Below are 24,418 nucleotides of genomic sequence, written 5' to 3'. Positions count from 1 at the left end.
TTTTCCCATCGCCCTCAGCGTTGAACTTTGGGGAAAAGCGGGCCATTCTCCTCTCGCGAGCCTTCAGAAGCTCGGCATTCGTGAAGTTCATATCTTCTGTAACAATAAAAAAGGGTCAGTGACAGCATAGGAGACGAGAAAGAAAATGTTGACAATAAAAGTAAGCTATGGACAACCTAAGTATTTGGGAGTTCTTGAGAGGTCAGCGCCCTCAAGGACTGTTGTGCAGTCAAGGATGGGAAGTGGGGCAAGGAGATTAAGAAAGGCTTTGTCGTTGGCGGACAAAGATTCCTCTGAAGGATCGGTGATCCCATTGGGCTTCTCCGTCCAGTAAAGAGGGAAAAGGGCGGTCCCGTCCCGAAGGGTGAACGCCTCTGGGTAGGCGGGGTGAACCGCCACACGAAAGTACTTCCGCGCGAAGGAGGACTTCGCGTTACTTTTGTGGGGATGCAAGCACTTCCGGCCGGCCCGGGCCTTCAAGGAAATCCATCCTTTGTTTTTGATGGACTTGGGGTCAACATCGTAGAGGTAGAAGAAACTGGTGGGGGATGGGGCGATGCCAACAGCGGCGCATAAGATTTCAAAGCACCGAATGAAGGCCCAGGCGTTGGGGTGAAGTTGGCAGGGAGCCGCGTTGATGTCGCGGAGGACGGTTTGGACAAAGGGCGAGAAGGGAAGCCTGATTCCAAGCTCACTAAACATGTATTCGTACGCAAAGAAAAAGTGGGATCTCTTTACGTCGCCGTTTAGCTTATGAAGCCAGGGGCGATCCTCAGAACTGCAGATCCAGATCCGGAGCTTGGCGTTAAACTCATCGTCATTAGACAAACCACCCAGGGAGCTCACGAATTGCACAATGAGATCGCTATCCTGGAAAATGGAAGGTTGGTCTATAGCCTCGTGGGTGGGGGCATTTTGGACTGGAAGGGGCAGAGTGGCAAAGGTTTTTAATCGGTAAGAAGGGATCTCTGGGACCTTTAAACGGAGGCCGCCGGCGGCGGTGGAGTCGGGGTCGCTTCCGGAGGAGGAAGAGGAGTGATTAGGGGAGGTAGGATTTGAAGCCATTTTTAGAAGACAGCGAAATGAAAGAGAGGAAAAGATGAGTATGTATATGATGCAAAGATAAAGGCAGTAGGACTCACCGGAGTAAGATGTGAAGAGTGGGTAGCGGAAAGGGTGATAAGCAACGGCTCCGGAACGGAAGTTGGCAGAGGGGGTTTGGTAAGCGATTAGGGAGGTGAAGAGAGGTTTCAGAAAGGGATGTTTGTAGGGAAGGAGGGTTTTTATAGGGAAGGGGGAAGGGCCGGAAGAGTGACGCGTGTTGGACGCGTGTGGAAGGTTGGGAGTCATGATGGTTTTTTGGGGAAATGGGTTGCGTGTAATGGGGAGTTATTGCGCATGATGGGATGTAATGGGGAGTTACTGCGCAAGATGGGACGGTTATGAAAAGTGAAGTGACGTTTCCGGAGAAAGAGGGAAATTGATGTAACTGACGCATCACGTGGGGCAGTTGAGGATTCGAAGGGTTTTTGAAATAGGGGAAAGCGCGAAAGGCCTCGCCACTGTAATAGCCAAACATCATCGCCCGATAGGTGATACCATCAACGTTTGGGTGATCTGCACGTGACCAATGCTTGCCACCTTTCCCGCCGGCGGACGATCATGCACCTGTTCCAGCTGACCGCCAGTACGGAGCGATCGCTCTCGCCGCTTGTGGACTTGTGGACTTGCCGGCTCGGGTTGCTCGCCGCTTGTGGACTTGTGGACTTGTCGGCTCAAGTTGCTCGCCAAGTCAGTGGACTGGATGACTAAAGATGCTAGTTTCCTTTTGCTCACGCCATGTTGGCAACGTAGTTTGCTTCTCTTTTCTCAAGCCATGTTGGCAGCTCAAATCCCAGTGTATTATAGGGCATATGTAAAGGCATTTAAAAGACACACTTAGCTCTCGTACTTCGAGCTCGGTGTCTTGTGGACTAGTGGACTGGGCGAGCCCCTAGGGGGGCAACGCCTAGCATATAGCCCGCCCCGAGGCGGGGCCCTAACCTTAAGATGGGCCTTGGCTTCGGAGGCCCAATTGGCCCAAGAGATAGTGCCCGAACTCTATAAATAGGAGGGAGTGACCAATTGTAAGGGACCTTGGCTCATTTGATGATATGATACATGAAATTCAGCATTCTCTCTCTCATTCTCATTCTCTCTCTAGCACAATTCTCCACTCTCTAGGTGTAAGACCTGGATTTTCAGAACAAGTTAAGTTTCCGACTCACACGTAGAAATAGTGTAAGCGTGACAGGAGTTTGACATTTGAGAAAGATTAATGAAGAAGAAAGTTCAGGAATTGCTTGAGGAATGTTGCGTAGCTGTTTTCGGAGTTAGTGCGAGTCGTCTGCACACCTGCCTTATGGCAAGCGTGTCCAGAATAGGCTATTTCGCTCTTAAAGCAACGTTTTGAGTGAGATTTCGAACTCTCGGAAAATTTAAAGATTCTTTTTATTTTTCCATCGACCAGCGTTTCATTTCGGAACTCTGGACTGTACGCACGATAGGTTTCACTTTTCGGATGTCCGCCGACGCTAATTTCTTTGCTTCGAAACCCTATTTTCGAGCAATGGATGAATACTTTTTCTATTCGGGACTTCTAACGAAGATTCCGTCCGCGTTGCCAGACTTGTTTCGACGTTTCCAATCTTTCTTCAGTTGGAAGTTTTGTCGTTTGAGCATCACAGCAAAAAGTAGTTTTTCGGGGCAGATTAACCGACACCGCTTTTGAGTTTTTCGATATCGTTTTTCCCAAATCCTAGATATTTGTTTTGAGTTCTGGAATTCCGACGCCAGAATCTCTCTTAGAATTTCTCGGTGATCGTGCTGCAAAAATCGGAATCGCGAAATTTTCATTTTCCCGCGATTTCACCCGCCTATAAATAGCGCGAAAAAGCAAAATCCTCTCATTTTCTTTCCATTTGTGGCTGATTTCGTGGGGAGCAAGGGGGGAGGGGATTTCCGCGAAAACTTGACCAATCTTCGTGCAGTTCGTCCCTACTTCTAGGTATCGAGGTAACTATCATGAATCCTGCCTCTGATTTCTGTTTCTGCTGAGTTTCTGAAGTCGTTTCTGTGCTCTAAGTTTTGAGCTTTTTCTAAAATTGTCCGATTTCTCTGATTTCTCGCTTGGGTTATGTTCCTTATGTTCCCCTGAGTCTAAAACCTCTGTCAGTAAACTCTGATTGCGATTCAGTTGTCCAGGATCTGAAAAATTGACTCAAAACTCTTTTTGTCTCACATTTCGAAACTTTATTGTCGAAAAGACTTAATATGACTTCGTGCCTTTAGGATTTGTTGTCACGGATATCATGAGGATCGTTGCTGTCAAATTTGTTTTCAGAACTGATAACTTTGAAGTTTTGAGCCTTTATTTTGGACCAAAATGCCCCTGCGTAGTCGTATTTCGGCCCGATTGTCCGAAAATTGTTCTGACAGTTTCTTTGCCTTAGTTTTACCCTAAAACTACCTTGTAAACTGATTTGATCGAAGAAAAAGAGCCGAAGCCCTTTTCTCCTTTTGGCCGTGGGTTTTTCCTAAGGGGAGGGGAGTTTTTCGTTTTCGAAAACTTGTCCTTTCGTACCTGTTTGTCGTATTCTGAAGCTTTGATGCTTTGTCTATCGTTTATGTATTGTATTGCGATCGAACTAATCGATTTTGTGTGGATTCTGCTTTGTTTTTCCTCCGAGGTTCAGTTGAAGGAACTTTGGAAGTTTCAAGGCATTCCTGTGAAGGAGATTTGATTTGCGAAGCTGGATCAGCTCGAGGTTAGGGCAACTTACTATATATTAGCTATGACTGCATGATAGGCGTCGATAAATTCGACTTATGTTTTATCTGATGTTGTTTTTGATGATGAGTTGATGTTATGATGCTTTTCCATACTTGTGATGTTGTGCTTTTGTTGGATTGAGCGTTTTGACGCAATTTCGGAGTGGAGATTCATTGATCTGGTGATCTTTGATATTTCGGGTTGGATGAACAACCCTAGGCAAGTCCAAATGTGGGGTTTGAGACTTAGCCATATGTTGGAATTCTTAGACTTTCCCCGGGAAATGTATTTTGGGTGGTTGATCTTTGAAAACTTAGAATGATAGAGCTTTGAAAAACTAAAGACTTGGGAAACTTAGACTTTGAGAAATAAACTCATAACTTGACTAATTCGAATTGAAACAATTTTTATTAACGTTTAAGCATAGGAGAACTGAAGGGGAAAATATTTACGAAAGACGGGGAAAAGTCGACTTTGTTGTGGGTTTGGAGAGTTATCGGAATTGGGGGAAGCCACTAAGGTGAGCTATGGTGATGATTGAAAGTCACCGAGTACTCTAGTACTCTTGGGGATTGTTGTGGAGCCGTGTTGTATTGACCGACACCTAGTGCTCTTGTTGTTTGGGCTGTGTTGTATTGACCGACACTAGACCCTTGTGTATTCTGTGGATGGAGTTGTGTTGTATTGACCGACACTTACTCCGAGTTGTGTTGTATTGACCGACACTAACTCATGGGTTTGTTGAGATTGGGTTGTGAGCTAAACACTTTCGTGGTAAGGACGATTCGTTGTTTGGCTAACCACGTTGCATTCAATCGGGTGAATAACGGGAATGGTTCACCTGTGCATATCATGGTGAATAACGGGAATGGTTCACCTTGCATTAATGATGAATAACGGGAATGGTTCATCATTCGGTGAATAACGGGAATGGTTCACCAAGGATGAATAACGGGAATGGTTCATCCAGGATGGATTTCATCCAGGATGGATAACGGGAATGGTCCATCCATAGTGAAAATGCTTCACTTGTGGCGAACGGGAACGCGTCACAAATCCGGATACATATTGTGCATTTCACGCATACATTCATGCTGACTGAGATTGTGTGTTGTTTGTTTATTGAAGCAATGTTAGAGCCATAACATGCTAGGATTGTTTATATGTATATATATCAACATATATCTATACCCCATATCACATGTTGAGTGTATATCTACTTATTGTTGTGAGTTGACCCTAGCGCCTTGGCTTTGTTTGTATGTTTGTGTTTGGGCGGTCGGCCTGCTGCCAGATGTCGATGGCCGACTGGTGTTCGATGGTCTCTCCCTCGGGGGGGATCAGATATGAGCTTGTGGATCGGGATGCCCCCACCGCTTGGGTGATCGATGTTGTGGGTCATCGAGCGACGTACCGGGGAAGGGTCATGGAGGACCGGACTGACGAGTGTGAACATCTGACGAAAGAAGTTCTACGACGCATGGAGCTGAGCTTCAACTTGCCGTCTTCAGTTCGCCGAGGACTCGGATGTGTGAGCAGTTATGGGTTGGTAGAGTTAGGCAGGCGTCATATTTGTGTAGAGCTCTGATTCGTTTTGCTTTTGGGACGGGGTAGGTTCCCGACGCATGGCTTTTGTGTGGTTCTCTTATTGAGGGATCACAGTGAGTCAGTCGGACTATAGGAGTCTTTGCTTAGGCCATTTTGAGGCCGACTTTCTCCCAGTGGATTGTAATTATAACCTTTTCACTCACACTTCTGGATCTGTAACTATTTGCCTACGGGCACACTACTTTGGAGTCACTGCGAGTGCGCGTGACATGGGAGTGCAGCTGAGGCTGTACATGTGTATATATTTGTGTGTTGGTTGGGTTTTGTCTTTATTTTCTATTGCTTGATTTAAAAGGTATCAAACAAAAAAATTACCTGTTTTCAGCGTAAAGTCTATTTTTGGTTACTAAAGTGACACCTGGAAATCGGGGTGTTACATTGTGGTATCAGAGCTTAGTCGAGTCTTTTGGGAGTCTTTGGGGAATAGGTCTTCTGTGCTAGGTTGTGTGACTCTGCAAAGAGTGAAAATTGATTGTCTGCAGAGCGATTTTCGCTCTAATTGCTTGCGTTACTACTCAATCGGATTGAGTGGTTTGTCTAGTGCTACCGTATGGTTAGTACTAATCGGACGTTCGATGGGATATAGGATGGTGGATCTTAACCGGATGGCGGAGGCTACATGTGAGCATCATCAACGACTGATGGCGACAGCAATGTATCAATAAAGAGGAATGAACCGAATTGGAGCTGGGGGACCAATGAGGTCAGGTTCCCAAGGCTACAACGGAAGGAAGAGTTACCATAAGTGGGGACCATATCAGCGTTCCGAGGGAAGAAATCTTATCTCAAGAGAGTACAAACCGACGACTGCTGATACTGGGGGGGAAGCCAGTTGGTGACAAAGGAGTGACATGTACTCGTTGCAGAAAGTTTGGGCATTTTGCTAACAAATGCTCAGTGATTGGACGGAGATGCTTCAAGTGTAACCGAGAGGGGCATCTAGCTGTGAACTGCAAGACCAAAGAAAGTCTATGCTTCAATTGCAACCAACCGGGACATTTCTCCCAAGATTGCAAGGCACTCAGGGGCGAATCATCAGGGAATGTTGGGAAAGGAAAACAACTTGCTACAGAGGAAAGGATTCATATCAAGGGAGGAGCAAGAGTTGAGGAGTCGAACGAGGAAGAACGTGGGAACGATGGTAATATTTTAACTGTTCTCGTATTCTAGAATAACTTACTCTTTTATATTCAAGCGAGTGTGACGCGCCTAACTTGTATTTACTACTTAGACTATGATCCTATGATTATTATCCCTAGTAGGACCTTATTCGAAGTTGCTCGTGATTTAACTATAGAGGTTACACGAGATCTAGAATAGCACGCGGAGCTAGGGAGTTGTTTTACCGAGGCGTTGATAAGGAAGCTAGGATCTCAGGGAAATTCCTTATGGGTACGAATCGTAGGATTTTAGGGCGTTTAGTTTTGAAGCGGAGTCGTTAGAGGATCTTTCGGCAAAAGGGATTCATTCGACCGAGTGTTTCACCGTGGGGAGCGCCAGTGTTGTTAGTCAAGAAGAAGGACGGAAGGTCGAGATCGTGGGTGGATTATCGACAATTGAACAAGGCGACGATCAAGAACAGATACCCGTTGCCGAGGATAGATGATTTGATGGACCAACTACGAGGGGCTACCGTATTTTCCAAGATAGATTTGAGGTCAGGCTATCGTCGGATCAGAGTGAAGATTGAGGATATACCGAAGACTGCTTTCAGGACACGTTAAGGACACTACGAGTACCTAGTGATGCCGTTTGGAGTGACGAATGTACCTGCTGTTTTCATGGATTACATGAACCGCATCTTTCAGGAGTTCTTAGATCGGCGTGTGGTGGTGTTTATTGAGGACATATTGATCTATTCGAAGGACGCGAATAAACATGAAGGACATTTGCGCCAAGTTTTACAATTGTTGAGAGAGAAAAAGCTGTATGAGAACCCTTCCAAGTGTGAATTCTGGCTGGAGGAAGTCAATTTCTTAGGCCATGCTATCTCGAAGGAGGGCATAGCTGTGGATCCAGCGAAAGTGGAGACTGTTTTGGCTTGGGAGCAACCGAAGATGGTGACAGAGATCAGAAGTTCTGTGGATTTAGCTGGATATTATAGACGCTTCATTGAGGGATTTGCCAAGATTGTTGGACCTTTGACTCAATTGACGAGGAAGGATTAATCTTTTACATGGATTGAGGGTGTGTGGTTCCGTAGCAGAATCGTTAGGAACTTGATATCAGGATATTTGTGGTTACTGGATGTCAGGAACTCATTGTCTGTTCCAGTGGGTTTTTCTAAATTTCCACCTTCGATGTATTAGGCCTGATCAACCTAATATTGAGGGGGTGATATTCGGAATCACAGCTGATAATGGACCTTGATAGAAGGATGTGTAAGATGAATTTGAATTGATTGAGGATTAGTCGGATTTGGGAGGAAAGTTCGTGTTAAGCATTTGATTGTACAAGATTAAGATTTGAACCTTTGGAAGTTGATGATTTTCGTATAGACATTGATTGGTTAGTTCGTGTGATTACTCCAAGTAGAGGTAGACTAAGCCAATAGAATTGATGTTGGAAAATCTTTAAGTATTTTCTCGGAAGTTATGAAGTCATAGGTTATGTGATTTCTGACGTGGGATTATTAGAGATTAGATAGGTTGGATTTAATATCCGGTTATAGATGATTGTTTGATGGTAGCGAGATTGAGAAGAATTAACTCTGAACTAGATTGTTATAGTCGAGTTCGAGGAATAAGTTTTGCTAAGCGTTGGATTAATATGTGGAGACATTATAGTCTTAAGAGATGAATTTTCGCTTGAAAAGTGTTGAATTAATGATTAAGTTGGAGAAAGAAAGTTTTAGCATAAGTTGAATACTTGAGGTTGGTGATATGGATTCCAAGGAAATATGCTGAGATTACTAAGTGAGATTTACTAAGTTGGATTGAAATCTTAGGGTTAAGATTGAATCTTGAGAGTCGAGAATCGCATACGAGTAAGAGATCTTACAGTTGTAGCTGTGACAATAGGAGTTGAATCTTAGAAGAATGAAGACCTGGAGATGGGTTTCGGGTTAAGACCATTGAGGTATAATATAAGAGTGATCTTGAAGTAAATGAATCTTGGGTTGTGTAGGGTCATAAGGTTGGTTATAAGTTGGTGATCGATTGATGTTGATCATGAGGTTGCAGACATAATGAGCCATGTGATATGATTTGAATGATGTTAGCATAATAAGTTGTGGATGTGAAAGCATGACGACACTGGTCAGGTCGTTTGGGTAAGTGAAGGAGTTATAGTTTTTAAGAAACGGATATTCATTTAAGAAGTATTGAAGGATTAAAGGACATTAGAGGACCAAACTTGGAGAAGGTTTAGGTTTTAAATCTATGAATGTCTGTCTAAGGTGTGAAGGACTCAAAGTTTGTCAGAATTTGATTGGGAGATTAAGAAGTTGATTGACGAGATGGTGGTTGAGTCCCAAAAGGAGGGTGTTGGTGTTAAGATGAATACTTGAAGTTGTTATGTTTGGACAAGTTTCTTAGAGCTTAAGAGTGGATGAAACTTTGTTATGGATTTTGATGATGCATATTACGGTTAACAAGTGAATTTTACTAAGGTTGAATGAGAATCCTAGGGCTAAGGTTGACCTAGTGAGCTGAGATTCATGTACACATACGAGATTTAGTGGTGTTAGCGGTTACGATAGAGTTAAATCTCAGAATGTTGAAGGATCGGATGATAAGATGGCTAGTTAAGTCCCTTGAGGTATAGTTATGATGTAATCTACTAGAGGATAAGTCTCGATTTATGCGAAGTGTTAGGGATTTCAGTAAGTGTAAATAGGTTTGAGTGAGGGAAGTTCTAAGGAAGAAGACGATAATAATGGATTGTTAGATATTAAGAAGAGGATTATCTTATAAGTTGTTGGTAACTTGATGTTGAAGGGGATAAGATTAGTGAAGGACAAGAAATAAGGACATAAGTCGATTTTTAATTCGAATGGTGACTAAGTAGGAGATTGATTTCATTGTGCGAGTGATGATAGTTACGAAGTTGGATGTGACGTTAATGGACTATTAGATTCCAACGCAATGTTTCGTCTAAGAGTTATCGAACGAACAAGTGATGGACTGTAGATGAAGATCACGAGGACAAGTTGAGTATCTACTTTGAGATGACAGAGAGGCACTGAGTTTAAGAAGAATTCCGGACTACCGAAAGTAAAGAAGTAAGTGGCTAAGGTTGTGCGACTGCACGGAATGCCAACCGGTATCATTTCAAGCAGAGGTCCGACGCAAGTAATCGAGTCAGACGACATGAGGTTGAATGATGTTTTGTCTTTTGAGACGCCGATAGTTAGCAGTGGGGATAGAAGAGTGAAACAGTTAAGGGGAAGGCAGATTGCTTAAGTAAAGATTTTGAGGAACAATGACACAGGCACTACTACATGGGAATTGGAAGATAAGATCAAGGAACTGTATTCCGAACTTTTTGCAGAGCTCTGAGTTTCGAGGACGAAACTTTCTTTTTGGAGGGGAGTATTGTAAGACCTGGATTTTCAGAACAAGTTAAGTTTCCGACTCACACGTAGAAATAGTGTAAGCGTGACAGGAGTTTGACATTTGAGAAAGATTAATGAAGAAGAAAGTTCAGGAATTGCTTGAGGAATGTTGCGTAGCTGTTTTCGGAGTTAGTGCGAGTCGTCTGCACACCTGCCTTATGGCAAGCGTGTCCAGAATAGGCTATTTCGCTCTTAAAGCAACGTTTTGAGTGAGATTTCGAACTCTCGGAAAATTTAAAGATTCTTTTTATTTTTCCATCGACCAGCGTTTCATTTCGGAACTCTGGACTGTACGCACGATAGGTTTCACTTTTCGGATGTCCGCCGACGCTAATTTCTTTGCTTCGAAACCCTATTTTCGAGCAATGGATGAATACTTTTTCTATTCGGGACTTCTAACGAAGATTCCGTCCGCGTTGCCAGACTTGTTTCGACGTTTCCAATCTTTCTTCAGTTGGAAGTTTTGTCGTTTGAGCATCACAGCAAAAAGTAGTTTTTCGGGGCAGATTAACCGACACCGCTTTTGAGTTTTTCGATATCGTTTTTCCCAAATCCTAGATATTTGTTTTGAGTTCTGGAATTCCGACGCCAGAATCTCTCTTAGAATTTCTCGGTGATCGTGCTGCAAAAATCGGAATCGCGAAATTTTCATTTTCCCGCGATTTCACCCGCCTATAAATAGCGCGAAAAAGCAAAATCCTCTCATTTTCTTTCCATTTGTGGCTGATTTCGTGGGGAGCAAGGGGGGAGGGGATTTCCGCGAAAACTTGACCAATCTTCGTGCAGTTCGTCCCTACTTCTAGGTATCGAGGTAACTATCATGAATCCTGCCTCTGATTTCTGTTTCTGCTGAGTTTCTGAAGTCGTTTCTGTGCTCTAAGTTTTGAGCTTTTTCTAAAATTGTCCGATTTCTCTGATTTCTCGCTTGGGTTATGTTCCTTATGTTCCCCTGAGTCTAAAACCTCTGTCAGTAAACTCTGATTGCGATTCAGTTGTCCAGGATCTGAAAAATTGACTCAAAACTCTTTTTGTCTCACATTTCGAAACTTTATTGTCGAAAAGACTTAATATGACTTCGTGCCTTTAGGATTTGTTGTCACGGATATCATGAGGATCGTTGCTGTCAAATTTGTTTTCAGAACTGATAACTTTGAAGTTTTGAGCCTTTATTTTGGACCAAAATGCCCCTGCGTAGTCGTATTTCGGCCCGATTGTCCGAAAATTGTTCTGACAGTTTCTTTGCCTTAGTTTTACCCTAAAACTACCTTGTAAACTGATTTGATCGAAGAAAAAGAGCCGAAGCCCTTTTCTCCTTTTGGCCGTGGGTTTTTCCTAAGGGGAGGGGAGTTTTTCGTTTTCGAAAACTTGTCCTTTCGTACCTGTTTGTCGTATTCTGAAGCTTTGATGCTTTGTCTATCGTTTATGTATTGTATTGCGATCGAACTAATCGATTTTGTGTGGATTCTGCTTTGTTTTTCCTCCGAGGTTCAGTTGAAGGAACTTTGGAAGTTTCAAGGCATTCCTGTGAAGGAGATTTGATTTGCGAAGCTGGATCAGCTCGAGGTTAGGGCAACTTACTATATATTAGCTATGACTGCATGATAGGCGTCGATAAATTCGACTTATGTTTTATCTGATGTTGTTTTTGATGATGAGTTGATGTTATGATGCTTTTCCATACTTGTGATGTTGTGCTTTTGTTGGATTGAGCGTTTTGACGCAATTTCGGAGTGGAGATTCATTGATCTGGTGATCTTTGATATTTCGGGTTGGATGAACAACCCTAGGCAAGTCCAAATGTGGGGTTTGAGACTTAGCCATATGTTGGAATTCTTAGACTTTCCCCGGGAAATGTATTTTGGGTGGTTGATCTTTGAAAACTTAGAATGATAGAGCTTTGAAAAACTAAAGACTTGGGAAACTTAGACTTTGAGAAATAAACTCATAACTTGACTAATTCGAATTGAAACAATTTTTATTAACGTTTAAGCATAGGAGAACTGAAGGGGAAAATATTTACGAAAGACGGGGAAAAGTCGACTTTGTTGTGGGTTTGGAGAGTTATCGGAATTGGGGGAAGCCACTAAGGTGAGCTATGGTGATGATTGAAAGTCACCGAGTACTCTAGTACTCTTGGGGATTGTTGTGGAGCCGTGTTGTATTGACCGACACCTAGTGCTCTTGTTGTTTGGGCTGTGTTGTATTGACCGACACTAGACCCTTGTGTATTCTGTGGATGGAGTTGTGTTGTATTGACCGACACTTACTCCGAGTTGTGTTGTATTGACCGACACTAACTCATGGGTTTGTTGAGATTGGGTTGTGAGCTAAACACTTTCGTGGTAAGGACGATTCGTTGTTTGGCTAACCACGTTGCATTCAATCGGGTGAATAACGGGAATGGTTCACCTGTGCATATCATGGTGAATAACGGGAATGGTTCACCTTGCATTAATGATGAATAACGGGAATGGTTCATCATTCGGTGAATAACGGGAATGGTTCACCAAGGATGAATAACGGGAATGGTTCATCCAGGATGGATTTCATCCAGGATGGATAACGGGAATGGTCCATCCATAGTGAAAATGCTTCACTTGTGGCGAACGGGAACGCGTCACAAATCCGGATACATATTGTGCATTTCACGCATACATTCATGCTGACTGAGATTGTGTGTTGTTTGTTTATTGAAGCAATGTTAGAGCCATAACATGCTAGGATTGTTTATATGTATATATATCAACATATATCTATACCCCATATCACATGTTGAGTGTATATCTACTTATTGTTGTGAGTTGACCCTAGCGCCTTGGCTTTGTTTGTATGTTTGTGTTTGGGCGGTCGGCCTGCTGCCAGATGTCGATGGCCGACTGGTGTTCGATGGTCTCTCCCTCGGGGGGGATCAGATATGAGCTTGTGGATCGGGATGCCCCCACCGCTTGGGTGATCGATGTTGTGGGTCATCGAGCGACGTACCGGGGAAGGGTCATGGAGGACCGGACTGACGAGTGTGAACATCTGACGAAAGAAGTTCTACGACGCATGGAGCTGAGCTTCAACTTGCCGTCTTCAGTTCGCCGAGGACTCGGATGTGTGAGCAGTTATGGGTTGGTAGAGTTAGGCAGGCGTCATATTTGTGTAGAGCTCTGATTCGTTTTGCTTTTGGGACGGGGTAGGTTCCCGACGCATGGCTTTTGTGTGGTTCTCTTATTGAGGGATCACAGTGAGTCAGTCGGACTATAGGAGTCTTTGCTTAGGCCATTTTGAGGCCGACTTTCTCCCAGTGGATTGTAATTATAACCTTTTCACTCACACTTCTGGATCTGTAACTATTTGCCTACGGGCACACTACTTTGGAGTCACTGCGAGTGCGCGTGACATGGGAGTGCAGCTGAGGCTGTACATGTGTATATATTTGTGTGTTGGTTGGGTTTTGTCTTTATTTTCTATTGCTTGATTTAAAAGGTATCAAACAAAAAAATTACCTGTTTTCAGCGTAAAGTCTATTTTTGGTTACTAAAGTGACACCTGGAAATCGGGGTGTTACACTAGGTACTATACCTTTCTTCAATGTTCATTGCTAGAACAGAAATAAACTAGAAAAATAGCTTAAACACCCGAGTCATCAGGGTTTGATTGTTTCTTGTAGAGCTTGTTTTAATTGGATTGTGTTTCCTTGTTCTAGGTCTGCAACTCCTATGCACTACTACAAGCGAAGTTAAGGGTAACTCAGTATAAAAGTGTCATTTGAGTATTGCATGCTTTAATTGTATTGCTTGCAATTGAGATGAAGGTATTTTAGTTTGATTGTCGTTTGATTATGAAATTGACATATTCTACTCTATTGTATACTTTCTAAATTGTTGAATATAGCTGGTTTAACTGATTACCTTATTGTGTATATGGCATGAATTGCTCAATAACTTGCTTGGTGTGAATTCTATGAGAATCTATTTGTTGTTAATATTGATTTGATTAAGAATACTTAATAAGACTTATGCCTGTTGAAATTTGGAATGACACGTGGTTATTCTCACTTCATTATTGGACTTGGAAATTGTTGATTGAGTGACTAGTGAGGTCACGAGATTTTGTTGGCTAGCTTGGGCATAAAGGGATTGAGACTTCAAGTGACAATGAGATGGTTATTTGTCCCATGAGATTTTCTCATTCTGCGGAATGTTTGGAGCATTTGAAGTGGCAATGAGATGGTAATTTGTCCCATGAGATTGTCTCATTCTTCAGATTGTTTGGATCATTTGAAGTGGCAATGAGATGATAATTTGTCCATGAGATTGTCCCATTCTTCGGAATGTTTGGATTATTTGAAGTGGCAATGAGATGGTAATTTGTCCCATGAGATTGTCTCATTCTTAGGAATGTTTTGAATTGCTCGAAGTGGCGAAGAGGTTGTGATTTTCCCACATGATTTTCCCGTCTTGAGAGACGTTATTGATCGATTCATCTTGGTAAAAAAAACATAGTCTCATTATAGGGCACTAACATCTGATTTTGTTGATATCTGATTTGATTCTATGTTGTTGGATGTGTTGTCATCTATCTTGAATTAATTTGTTAGCTTATTCACCATGCCCACGTATTTAAATTCGAATAGCATGCTTTTCTCTTTTATGTGAATTGATTTTATGGAGTTAACTCTTTATGTTTGCTACTTGTTGTTTGAGCGCTTAACACTATTAGGCGATGGAGAACCCTCTGACGAAGCTTAGCTCTGTACGAGACGGCGGAGATCTTGTAGGCAGTGGAGTAAGGTTTGGCGATGGAGAACCATCTGAAAACTCTGTTACCAAAATCTTACTTTTGCCACTTGATTGAGTGTGCGTACTTATTTTGAATCTTGGTTATGTTGTTATGAATTACTTTATTATTATTACTACTATATGTTGGGTACATGTTTGTTGGTTAAGGATATGTTATGTTTTAAAAACCTGTGGTTGAAAAGCCTTATCAAACAAGGTGACATGTGTGCTTGCTTTAGCGATGATGAGTTTTGTTTTGCTGTTTTTCAGAAAGGAAAAACCCTTGTGTTTTGGAAGTGCAAAATAGTCCTTAGACTTTGACAAGTTACTAATGTGATCCCTCAGCTGAGAAATTGGTGCGTTACATATGGGCATTTATGGACTTGCATAAGAGAGTAATTCTATTATGGGTGTTAAATTTTGCACTCCAAGCAACTAATTTAACACCTCACTTTAAAGTCATAATTGTTCAAAATGCCACTTAAATTTAGTACAGTACGAGATTTGCAATTCTGGAACTCATGTTGAGTAACATTTCAGGAATTTAAATCCCGGAACACTCCATTATAGCTTCCGAGATTTAAATCTAAGAAACTTTTGAGAATTTAAAACCCGGAACACAATGAACATGGCTTCCAGCAGCGTAAATAAGTCATTTTTTTGTGTTCCGAATTTTAAATCCCGGAAGCTTCTGAATTCTAATTTCTGGAACTAAAATTCAACAATTAATTTCTCCGTGTTCCGGAAAGTTAAGGGTATTATGTGGTTTTAGGAATTAGGTGGAGTGGAAAATTTCATGGGTGAGGTGTTAAATTTAACACCGTTCTATTATTCTAGGGGTCAAGAATATGGAGGGACAAGACTTTTGTAGGAAATATGCTCGTCGACAAACATTTACCGATGAAAAAATCATCGCCGACTAGAGTAGTTGTTGGTATTTTACCGATGAAAATAACTATTAGTATATCCCTCATGGCTTTTTTTGGTCAAACTGTTGGTATTTTTAACTACAAATTATTGGTATGCTTTTTTGGTCAAATATTACCATCGGTCTAGGGCGTCACTAATCAACATTTATTTTTTGTTTTGTTTTAAAAAACTACGTATTCAGTTAAATTGCAACAAATATGTCGTGTTTAAATGTTATCATGTGCCTATTTTTTGAAAAAGTATATACACAAAGAAACAAATATTCAAAAAAATATAGTAGTCACAATATTTATAAGATATTTAAAAAATTTCTAAATGAAAAAATAAAATAAAATTTATATTATTTTTCTTACTATTTAAATTAATTAATTTGAGTCAAGTAGAATATCATTTTAAATGTCATTAACTTATTAGAAGAGGTGAAGTTTACAGTAGATTTTGGATTAAGGGGTGGGATGCACCGGTGTAGGGTGGGGGTGGGGAATGTCTTCTCGCTCTTCGTCCTCGCATAACTCCTCTGTCTCACCCTCATCCCCAATCCCCATGTCAAGGTGACTTTGTACCTCATTACTGTTCCTCGCCTCCCCGCTGGAGTCTTGAAAATGTCATTAAAAATTTAAATTAAAGGCTTAAATATGTTCTTGGTCCCGCTAAAATTAGGGTCTTTTGGTTTAGGCCCCTTAAAATTTTTTTGTTGGTATACACCCCTAAATGCAAAATAATATTGAGGTTTCAGCCCCTGCCGTCACCTTACATCGTTTAGAGGGACCTAAACCAAAGAACAATGACTTTAGAGGGACCTAAGACATGATAAAAATTAAGTTTTAGGTCCCTATAAAATCATGGTTCTTTGGTTTAGGTCCCTCTAAAATTATAGTTCATTGGTTTAGGTCCCTCTAAAATATGCCACGTCAGCGTCCATTAGGTAAAGTTAACAGTAGGGGCTTATCTCTCCATATTATTTTTAAAATAAGGGTGTATACCAACAAAAAATATTTAGAGGGGCCTAAACCCAAAGATCTAGTTTTAGAGGGGCCAAAAACATATTTAATTATAAAATATATGAGTTATGTAATAAATTTTAGAATCGCAAGTGATAACATAACACATAAAATTCAATACAAATACATAATAAAGTTCAAGTAACATTGAATAAAATTCATCACACAATAAATCTACAAAACAAGCAATTTGAATAAAGTCCAACATGAAACTCATAAAAAGTCTGACACTAAAAATATTCTCTAGACCATTCAACTCATCCAAAATGTGAAGTCTTCGTGATAAGTAATTCAATATTTGTATAAGTATTATTGTATTTTTACTTATATATAGGGGAGGGGACCCACAGGGCAGGGAGAGTGATCTCCATCCTTGTCCCTTCTAATAAAGAAAATTTTCATTTTTGTTTTCATTCCAACAGGGTAAAAATTCCCAAGGCTGATGAGGCCCTAAATAGGACGGTCATAGCAAAAATCCCTATCTTCATGTGGAAATTACCCTTTCAAAACAGGGTTGCCTATTATTTTGACAAATCTTAAATGGTGAAGGTATTTTAACTTTATATTTAATTATATAGAATTATAATCATACTAAGTTTAAACCATAAAATTTTAAATGAAAATTCATTCAAATTTTCATCTTTGCTCTCATCTCACATGAGAAAATTCCCCAAAGTTGAGGCCCTAAACAGGACAGTCGTCGTCCCTATAAAGTTCCAGATCATATTAAGTTTAAACCATAAAATTATAAATGAAAATTCATTAAATGTTTGATATTTAAGGAACTAGAAGAAGAATATAAAAGTTTCAATAATATTATATTTTTTTAAGGTTCAATATTATGTTTATTAATTAATATAATAACTTAGTACATGCTATATAGGAAGTTACACTAAGTTTATGTTATCTAAATCCCTCATAATTCTAGGTGGATTAATATAAGTGGATAAAAAATTTCATAATTTGTTCCTTTAATTTTATAAATAAATTTAGCTTAATAGCTCATTTGGTCCCTCACTTATCACGATTTTGCACTTTTTATCCCTCTAGAAAAAAAATTAGCAAAATTAGTCCCTCACATTTACACACTTTTGCCGGTTTAGTCTCAAATAAGGATCATTTTTGTAAAAAAAAAAAGCAATGTGAAGGACCAAAAGTGCTAATTTTTTTATTGTTACCAACATTGCAAAAGCGTGATAAGTGAGGGACCAAAAGAGCTATTAAGCCATAAATTTATTGGTCCACTAGAGTGGAGTTAAATCCGATGATTTAGATACCCCGTACTTATCTTATATGAACAATTGAATACACTCTCATCAGCTGCTGATCACCGTAAAGTTAGCGGTCATGATAGTTACAAAGAATGAATACCGGAACCGGAACAAACATTGTAATAATTCATACCCACCTCATTTTCTCTTTCATCTCATTTACATTTATCTTATCTCTTTTTCCATTTCTTTTCACATCACTTATTATTATCACTAATTTCTTTCATTTTTCTTCTTATTCATGTAAGGTGGAGATGAAAATCATGTGAACAAAATATTATTAGAACAAACGAGGAACATTGTGGTATTCCCGACATCATGACATGAGATTCGCATTCACATGCACCATGTGCTGCCATGCCCACGCATATGATTGATACTTTGCATTTTCCATTAGTATAATATGGCTTAAATCGGATAGTGCAAGATGAAATGTGAACACCGAGGCAGAGAGCTGTGTGTGAAATTCTATGAGCAGAAATTGGAAATAGTTTACCTCGATTTGATCCATAATAAAAGATGAAAAAGTTGGATATATCAGGAAAAATGGGGACAGGGTGTTTGACAGTTTCACCACCAAAGAAACACCATCAAATGGGATCCTTTTCAAGGGGCCCTTCAGTTAGCCATGAAAGGAACAAAAGAAAAAACCTAGTAGTAACCTACAAAGTACAAATGTAGGTTTCTAGAATTGGTTTGTTTTGATACTCACAAAGTTATCCTAGTATTCATCATCAGGTCATGTAAATGGCTAAATGACACTCATAACAAAACAATGTGAAACGTATTTTAACATTCTCATAATTCAGGTTGCCAACATAAAAGAGAAAATAGTAGATTTCATGATGGCAAAGAGATAGTAAAGAGACAGTACAAAATTGTCCAAGAAAAGAAAAGACAGAAATCTTTACATCTTCATTAATGTTGCAAAAGCAAAGAGGAACATCATGTTTACGTGTGAAACTCTCTAGACAAGGGATGTTTGGTATCAATTACTATCAACATATTAGGGTCCACAAAGACCTGCAGAAGTGCATGTTTGGAAATACTTCTACAATTGATTCTAAAGCCAGAATCTAGATTGGTTCTGAAGAAATAGAAGCCGGTCCAAACATGCTAGAAGTTTTTACCTATTGTTGTTGTGCGGTCGCAGCAATATTGCTAAAATGTCGGAGAATTGGGGGCGTTTTGAAGGGGTGTTGTTCCAGCACTTTGTCATGAGAGATTTTAGAGTTTGTGGGCAGTCCTTGGGGATCTCAGGTCTAAGGCCACAAGCAGCAATGCCAACTGCTGCTTGCACAGGTGAATATGCAGAATAGGCTGCCTCGCCAGTTACCATCTCCCAAATTACCATGCCAAAGCTATAAACATTACTCATCCATGTCTCTGTGACACTCTCCGGGTCACCAGCAATTATCTGTTTTCAACATTAAAAAAGGAATTAAAACTTAAAAGCAAACATGTCATGTCAAATTGAAAACTGGCACAAAAATCATATGCTATCTCATCCCAAAAATATAGTAAAATTCATACACTATCAATCACACAAAGCCACAAGGTGCCCTCAATTTCACTTTCATGTTATCAAGACTTCTTTGTTTTAGCAAAAGCTTTATTTTCTATTTTTCTTTCATTATAGAAAATAAAAAATTATATGGGAAGTTACTTTGGTCCTTGTGAGTAATTGTTAACACTTTTGTGTACTTCAATTATTTCTCCCTTTCATTCTGAGAAAAGGATTTAGTGTGTAGTTCTTATTCATTTTCATTTTTCTGCCTGCACACAAGGTATGAGAGTTTTCTGAGTAGTTCTATCAATAGGACAAATAACAACGATACTGGGATGGACATCATGTAAGCTTGTAAGGTGAGCAGGCCAAATTTGAAATCAATTCTGGAATAATTGGCATTATACAGCTACACTGATTTGTGTAATGATATACAGTGTTGCTTAAACAAAGGCATATACCATATAAAGTAATAGCAAAGAGAAATTATTAAGACATGCTAGGCATGCTAAAAAACAATGATGCCAGGACAAGAGACATAAAGCTTCTTTTAAATGTAGGCTAGTTCTACATTGCATTTCACATACAATGGACCTAAACAAAAACCTTCCAGGTAATAAAACTAGCATGAGATTACTTGAAGTTTCCTTGCAGTTGAACATCTAGCATGATGTTTTGTAGTTAGCTATCCCTTAAAGAGCGAAAATGCTTCGATTAGAGTTTGAAAACATGTAAATTTGGACAAACAAATCAAAACAACTAAGAGCCGGGGAAGAGAAAGATGACATCTGCCTTTTTTTGTATAAACAACCGGAATCCTCCAACGAGGCGATCCTGTTTGAGCCGGTGATATCTGCCTTCAACATATATAAGATAAATCATAAATGTTTATAGAAACTTTGTTATTAGATGGCTAGGCATTAATTTCTAACTTTCATAAACTTTCATATTTTATGGACAGAGTTATACCAAGTATGGCTACATAAGCACCATAAGCAAATAACAATTTTCTTTCCCATGAACATATCTGAGTAAGATTAATTTTTCTAGGAATAAGAGAATTACTTAGAAGTTAGTTAGAAACAAATCATAACGTGTCAAGATATGCTAAGTGAATTTAAGTTAGAATCTAGGTTTCAAAGTGAGTTCTTTAATTTTAACTTTCTTTCAAAAGAACACTAGATGGGAGAACTAGGGAATATGTATGGAAGATGCAGGACAGAATTAAATCTGATCAATTGACCATGGAAACAATGACATGACACAATTATCAAATTCAGCAATTATTTTGCAAACTTGAAATGAGTGTGACTGGGACAAACCTCGGGAGCTAGCCACCGATAACCATCAGTTTCATACTCCATTGCCTCTCCAACACCCTTGCTGGCAGTGACTATGCCCATATCTCCCAAGCAAGCATTCCCATACTTATCCAACAGAATCCTCTGCGTATTAATGTCTCTGTATGCAACACCATGATCATTCATAAACTTAAGCCCTTCAGCTACATCAACTGCAATTCTTACAATGTCCTTGCTCTGAAGCTTCTTGTTCTTTGACATTATTAAATCATGAACAGATCCACCTTCCATCCATTTCGCCACTACGCATAGTCCATGATTGTCATCCACACAAACACCACAAAACTGCAAAATATTTTTATGCCCACAAGTCATCAGTTCTAGCAGATCTTTCCTGAGCTCAAACTCATAAGCATTCCCTTTTTCACACCCTCTAAGCTTCTCAATCCTCACCCTTTTTCCCATGTAGGTTCCCTTATATGAATTGGGTCCGATCTGATCTACAAACTCAAGACTATCTGAATTCAACATCCATTTTTCCACGTCATCCCCACCTGTCTGAATAGTCTGCCATTCATCTACTGATACAAGAAAAGGAGAACTGGGCAAGGGCACCTCAAGGTGAAATTTTTGGCTCAAATTCTCAAACCCATTTCCACAATATGCATTGCCACCATCTTCTTCAATCTCCCCAAGCTCTCTTCCCTTGGAGTTCTCCTCTTGACATCCACAAAGCCCAAAGGGAAGCTTTACAGTACTGGTCTTGGGCTTCCTCATGGCACACTTGAGAGCACTTTCAACCCGGCTCCTCACTGGCTTCTCTAGCCCAGTGCCAGACAGAACAAGCAGAAGAACAATCCCAAGTGTGAAGCCTTTCTTCTCAAAGATCTGAATCTTCTTGCAGCAAATGGAGAAACCATCCAACGCACCCGACATTGCAGGCCACGAAATCGGAGAGTTGCAAGCAAATGTCAACTTGAACAAAGATCCTTGAAGCTGCATCTGATCATCACATTCCTCCTGAATCAAAATCGCAGCCTGCTCATCTTCCAAAGCTTGTTCCATCAACTTGATGTGAAGAAACACATCTTTCACATCAAACCCCGCCTGCGAATAACTGCCAAACAAAACAAGATGCAAACTTTAGACCTTCCAACATCCAATAAAACAACACCCATCACTGAAATGACCTCAAAAACACAACCAAATCAGCACAATCGAATCTTCACATTGACATTCTTATTCAGATTGGCTCACAACCCAAGTTGAAAGATGCAAACATTAGAGCTCCAAACATTGGAGGAAGCAAAACCCATTTATCAAAGTTAAAAAAAAATAAAAATGACCATAACTGAAGTGACTTCAAGCACAAATAAAACAGTGTAACTAAATCATCAGATTGACAATGACGTTCAGATGGGAACACAACCCAAGTTGAAAATTCGAAACTTAAGAGGTTAAATAAGGGAATGAAGCAAGACCCATCACGAAAAGTTGAGATCGGAAATCAGGCCGAGAATGCAATTAACCTTAGGGGCAAGGAATCATAGTGCTTGCGAATGTTGGACATGAGCTTCTCCGGGAGCTGGCTACCAGGGTAGAGCTGGGTAAGGTTTCGGACAACCGTGCCCCAAACGAGGTTGCTGCTGCCGCCACCACAAGTGTTGTCGGGTTTGGAAGAATCGAGGTTGAGGTTGATGTTGAGGGAGTTTCTGAGAGAGGCAATGGCCTCGGAAACATTGCGTGTGAGCTTGTGGAGCTTCTTGTGGAGGAGGGAAGGGTCCTTGGGTTGGGAAGTTGGGACCTCCATGAGAACCTGCTCCACCATGTCCTCGTCGTTGCCACCGCGCCTCGACCAGCACTCTAAGGCTGCCGCCATTGCGGTTCCAACCTAAGGAATGTGAGAGAGACCCGATTTGGGAAGATTCAGGAGGAGGAGAAGAAGGACAGGGAGGGTTATGGTGATGGTGGTTTCAGATTTCTGACCATGTCCATGTTTTTGTTCTGACAAGGTAACAGAGAAGGACGAAAGATGCTGGGTTTTGTACTGCAACCACCATTTTATTTTATTGCACTTGTAATCCCTTTAATTTGGAATATTTGTAATTTTGGTCACTCTAGTTTTTTTCAAGTTAATAATTAAAAATTTCACTGCTGTTAAAATTAAATAAATTTGGTCATTTTCTCATTTTTCATATGCATGAAATTATTAAATCTTCATTTTATTTTTAAATATTTTATGATGAATTTGATATATGATAGTACAATTTATAAATTAAAAAGTTGGTTAAATTTAGTAAATTTTGAAGGATATATAATAAAGATGTGAGAAATTGAATTCAGTTTATTGGGGATACAGCGACATTGTAAAGCCCTTTTACAAAGAAATCCAATAGTATTCATCCTTCTAGCCACATCATATTATATTTTAAAACAATTTTATTTGATTAAAAGTGGAAAAAAAAAGGGTCACTATTCCCATTAAACTCAATTGAATTTTTTATATTTTGGATTGGATTTAATATTTTGATTAGGGTTCTCTGATGCGAATGACATCTACAATAATTATATTAATTCGATTCATGGATTTTTTCTTAAAAAATGAGAGTTTGAAAGTTTTAAGTAGAATAATATGATAGAGGATTTGATTTGCGATTATTAAAAACTCTGGAGACTAAATTTGCTCAAAATGTTAATAGGGAAACCAAAATCACCAAAAGTTAAGGGGCCAAACATTTAATTAAGCCTTTTTTATTTTTCAGTTTTTTTTATAAGCCAAATTTATATTGAAATTTAAGTACTGTATTGTTCCATCATGAACATTGAGATGAGGTATAGTACCTAAGATGCAAGGAACGTGATGCGAGATTTCTATAGAGAAGTGAGAGTGTAACCGCTTAGAGAGAGAAAGTAACTGAATTTCAAGCTTGTTATTGCACAAATGAGCCAAGAGTCCTTTACAATTGGTATCCCTCCCTTATTTATAGTTGGGGGATTGGGCCTAGCGCCTCTAAATCATCCTAATGGGTCAGTTGGGCCTTCGGGACAAGGGCTCAAGTCCCTAATGTAATTCCCGCCTTAAGCCAGCGCCGCTGGGCGAGGGACCCGGGGGTCTCACCCAGTCCACAAGTCCACAAGACACCGAGCTCAAAGCATGAGAGCTAAGTATGTCTTTAAACAAAAAAGATAAGGCGATGGGCATAAGAAGCTAGCTAATGCCAAACACAAGGCTCGGGAATAAAGAGCAATTGCCAACATGGCTTGGTAATTTTAAAGCTTTAAAAATTTAAAATTCTGAGCGCCTCGTCACGCTCCCCCGCCGACTTGAGTCCACAAGCGAGCTTGCGGCGATGAGGCTGGATTTGCTCGCCCCACCGTAGTCGCGCACGTGCCTTGAACCGTAACTTTTTGACCTGTGCCAAGCCTGCGCCACGTGCTGCGCCATGAGGTGATACAAGAGTCAGCGTATCCAAAGAATCTCAACCACTATCTCTGGGACGTCCCTTCGAATCACAGTAGAGTCTGACAATTTGAATTCAAACCAATAAGCTTTAACTGTTGCAACCCTTCGTTTAATGCATTGTCTTCTTTTCCCGAAACTCATGCCGCATTCCCTTAAGTAATCATTTTACCTTGCCACGTCAGGGCACTATTCCCCAACCGCTACT

General features: G+C 40.3%; 1 protein-coding gene across 1 annotated transcript; it reads right to left on the bottom strand.

Moving 5' to 3' along the window:
- Nucleotides 1-18,761: 18,761 nt before the first annotated feature.
- Nucleotides 18,762-22,768, bottom strand: LOC130723895 (uncharacterized). Its single transcript, XM_057575041.1, has 3 exons — nucleotides 22,280-22,768; nucleotides 20,772-21,867; nucleotides 18,762-19,359 (listed from the first exon to the last, which is right to left on the bottom strand). The coding sequence occupies exons 1-3, from the start codon at nucleotides 22,627-22,629 to the stop codon at nucleotides 19,069-19,071; spliced, it is 1,737 nt and encodes a 578-aa protein (XP_057431024.1). The 5' UTR covers nucleotides 22,630-22,768; the 3' UTR covers nucleotides 18,762-19,068.
- Nucleotides 22,769-24,418: the final 1,650 nt, after the last annotated feature.

Source organism: Lotus japonicus, chromosome 6, assembly GCF_012489685.1.
Source record: "Lotus japonicus ecotype B-129 chromosome 6, LjGifu_v1.2".
Classification (NCBI taxonomy): domain Eukaryota; kingdom Viridiplantae; phylum Streptophyta; class Magnoliopsida; order Fabales; family Fabaceae; genus Lotus; species Lotus japonicus.
This window is presented reverse-complemented; position numbering and strand designations above follow the sequence as displayed.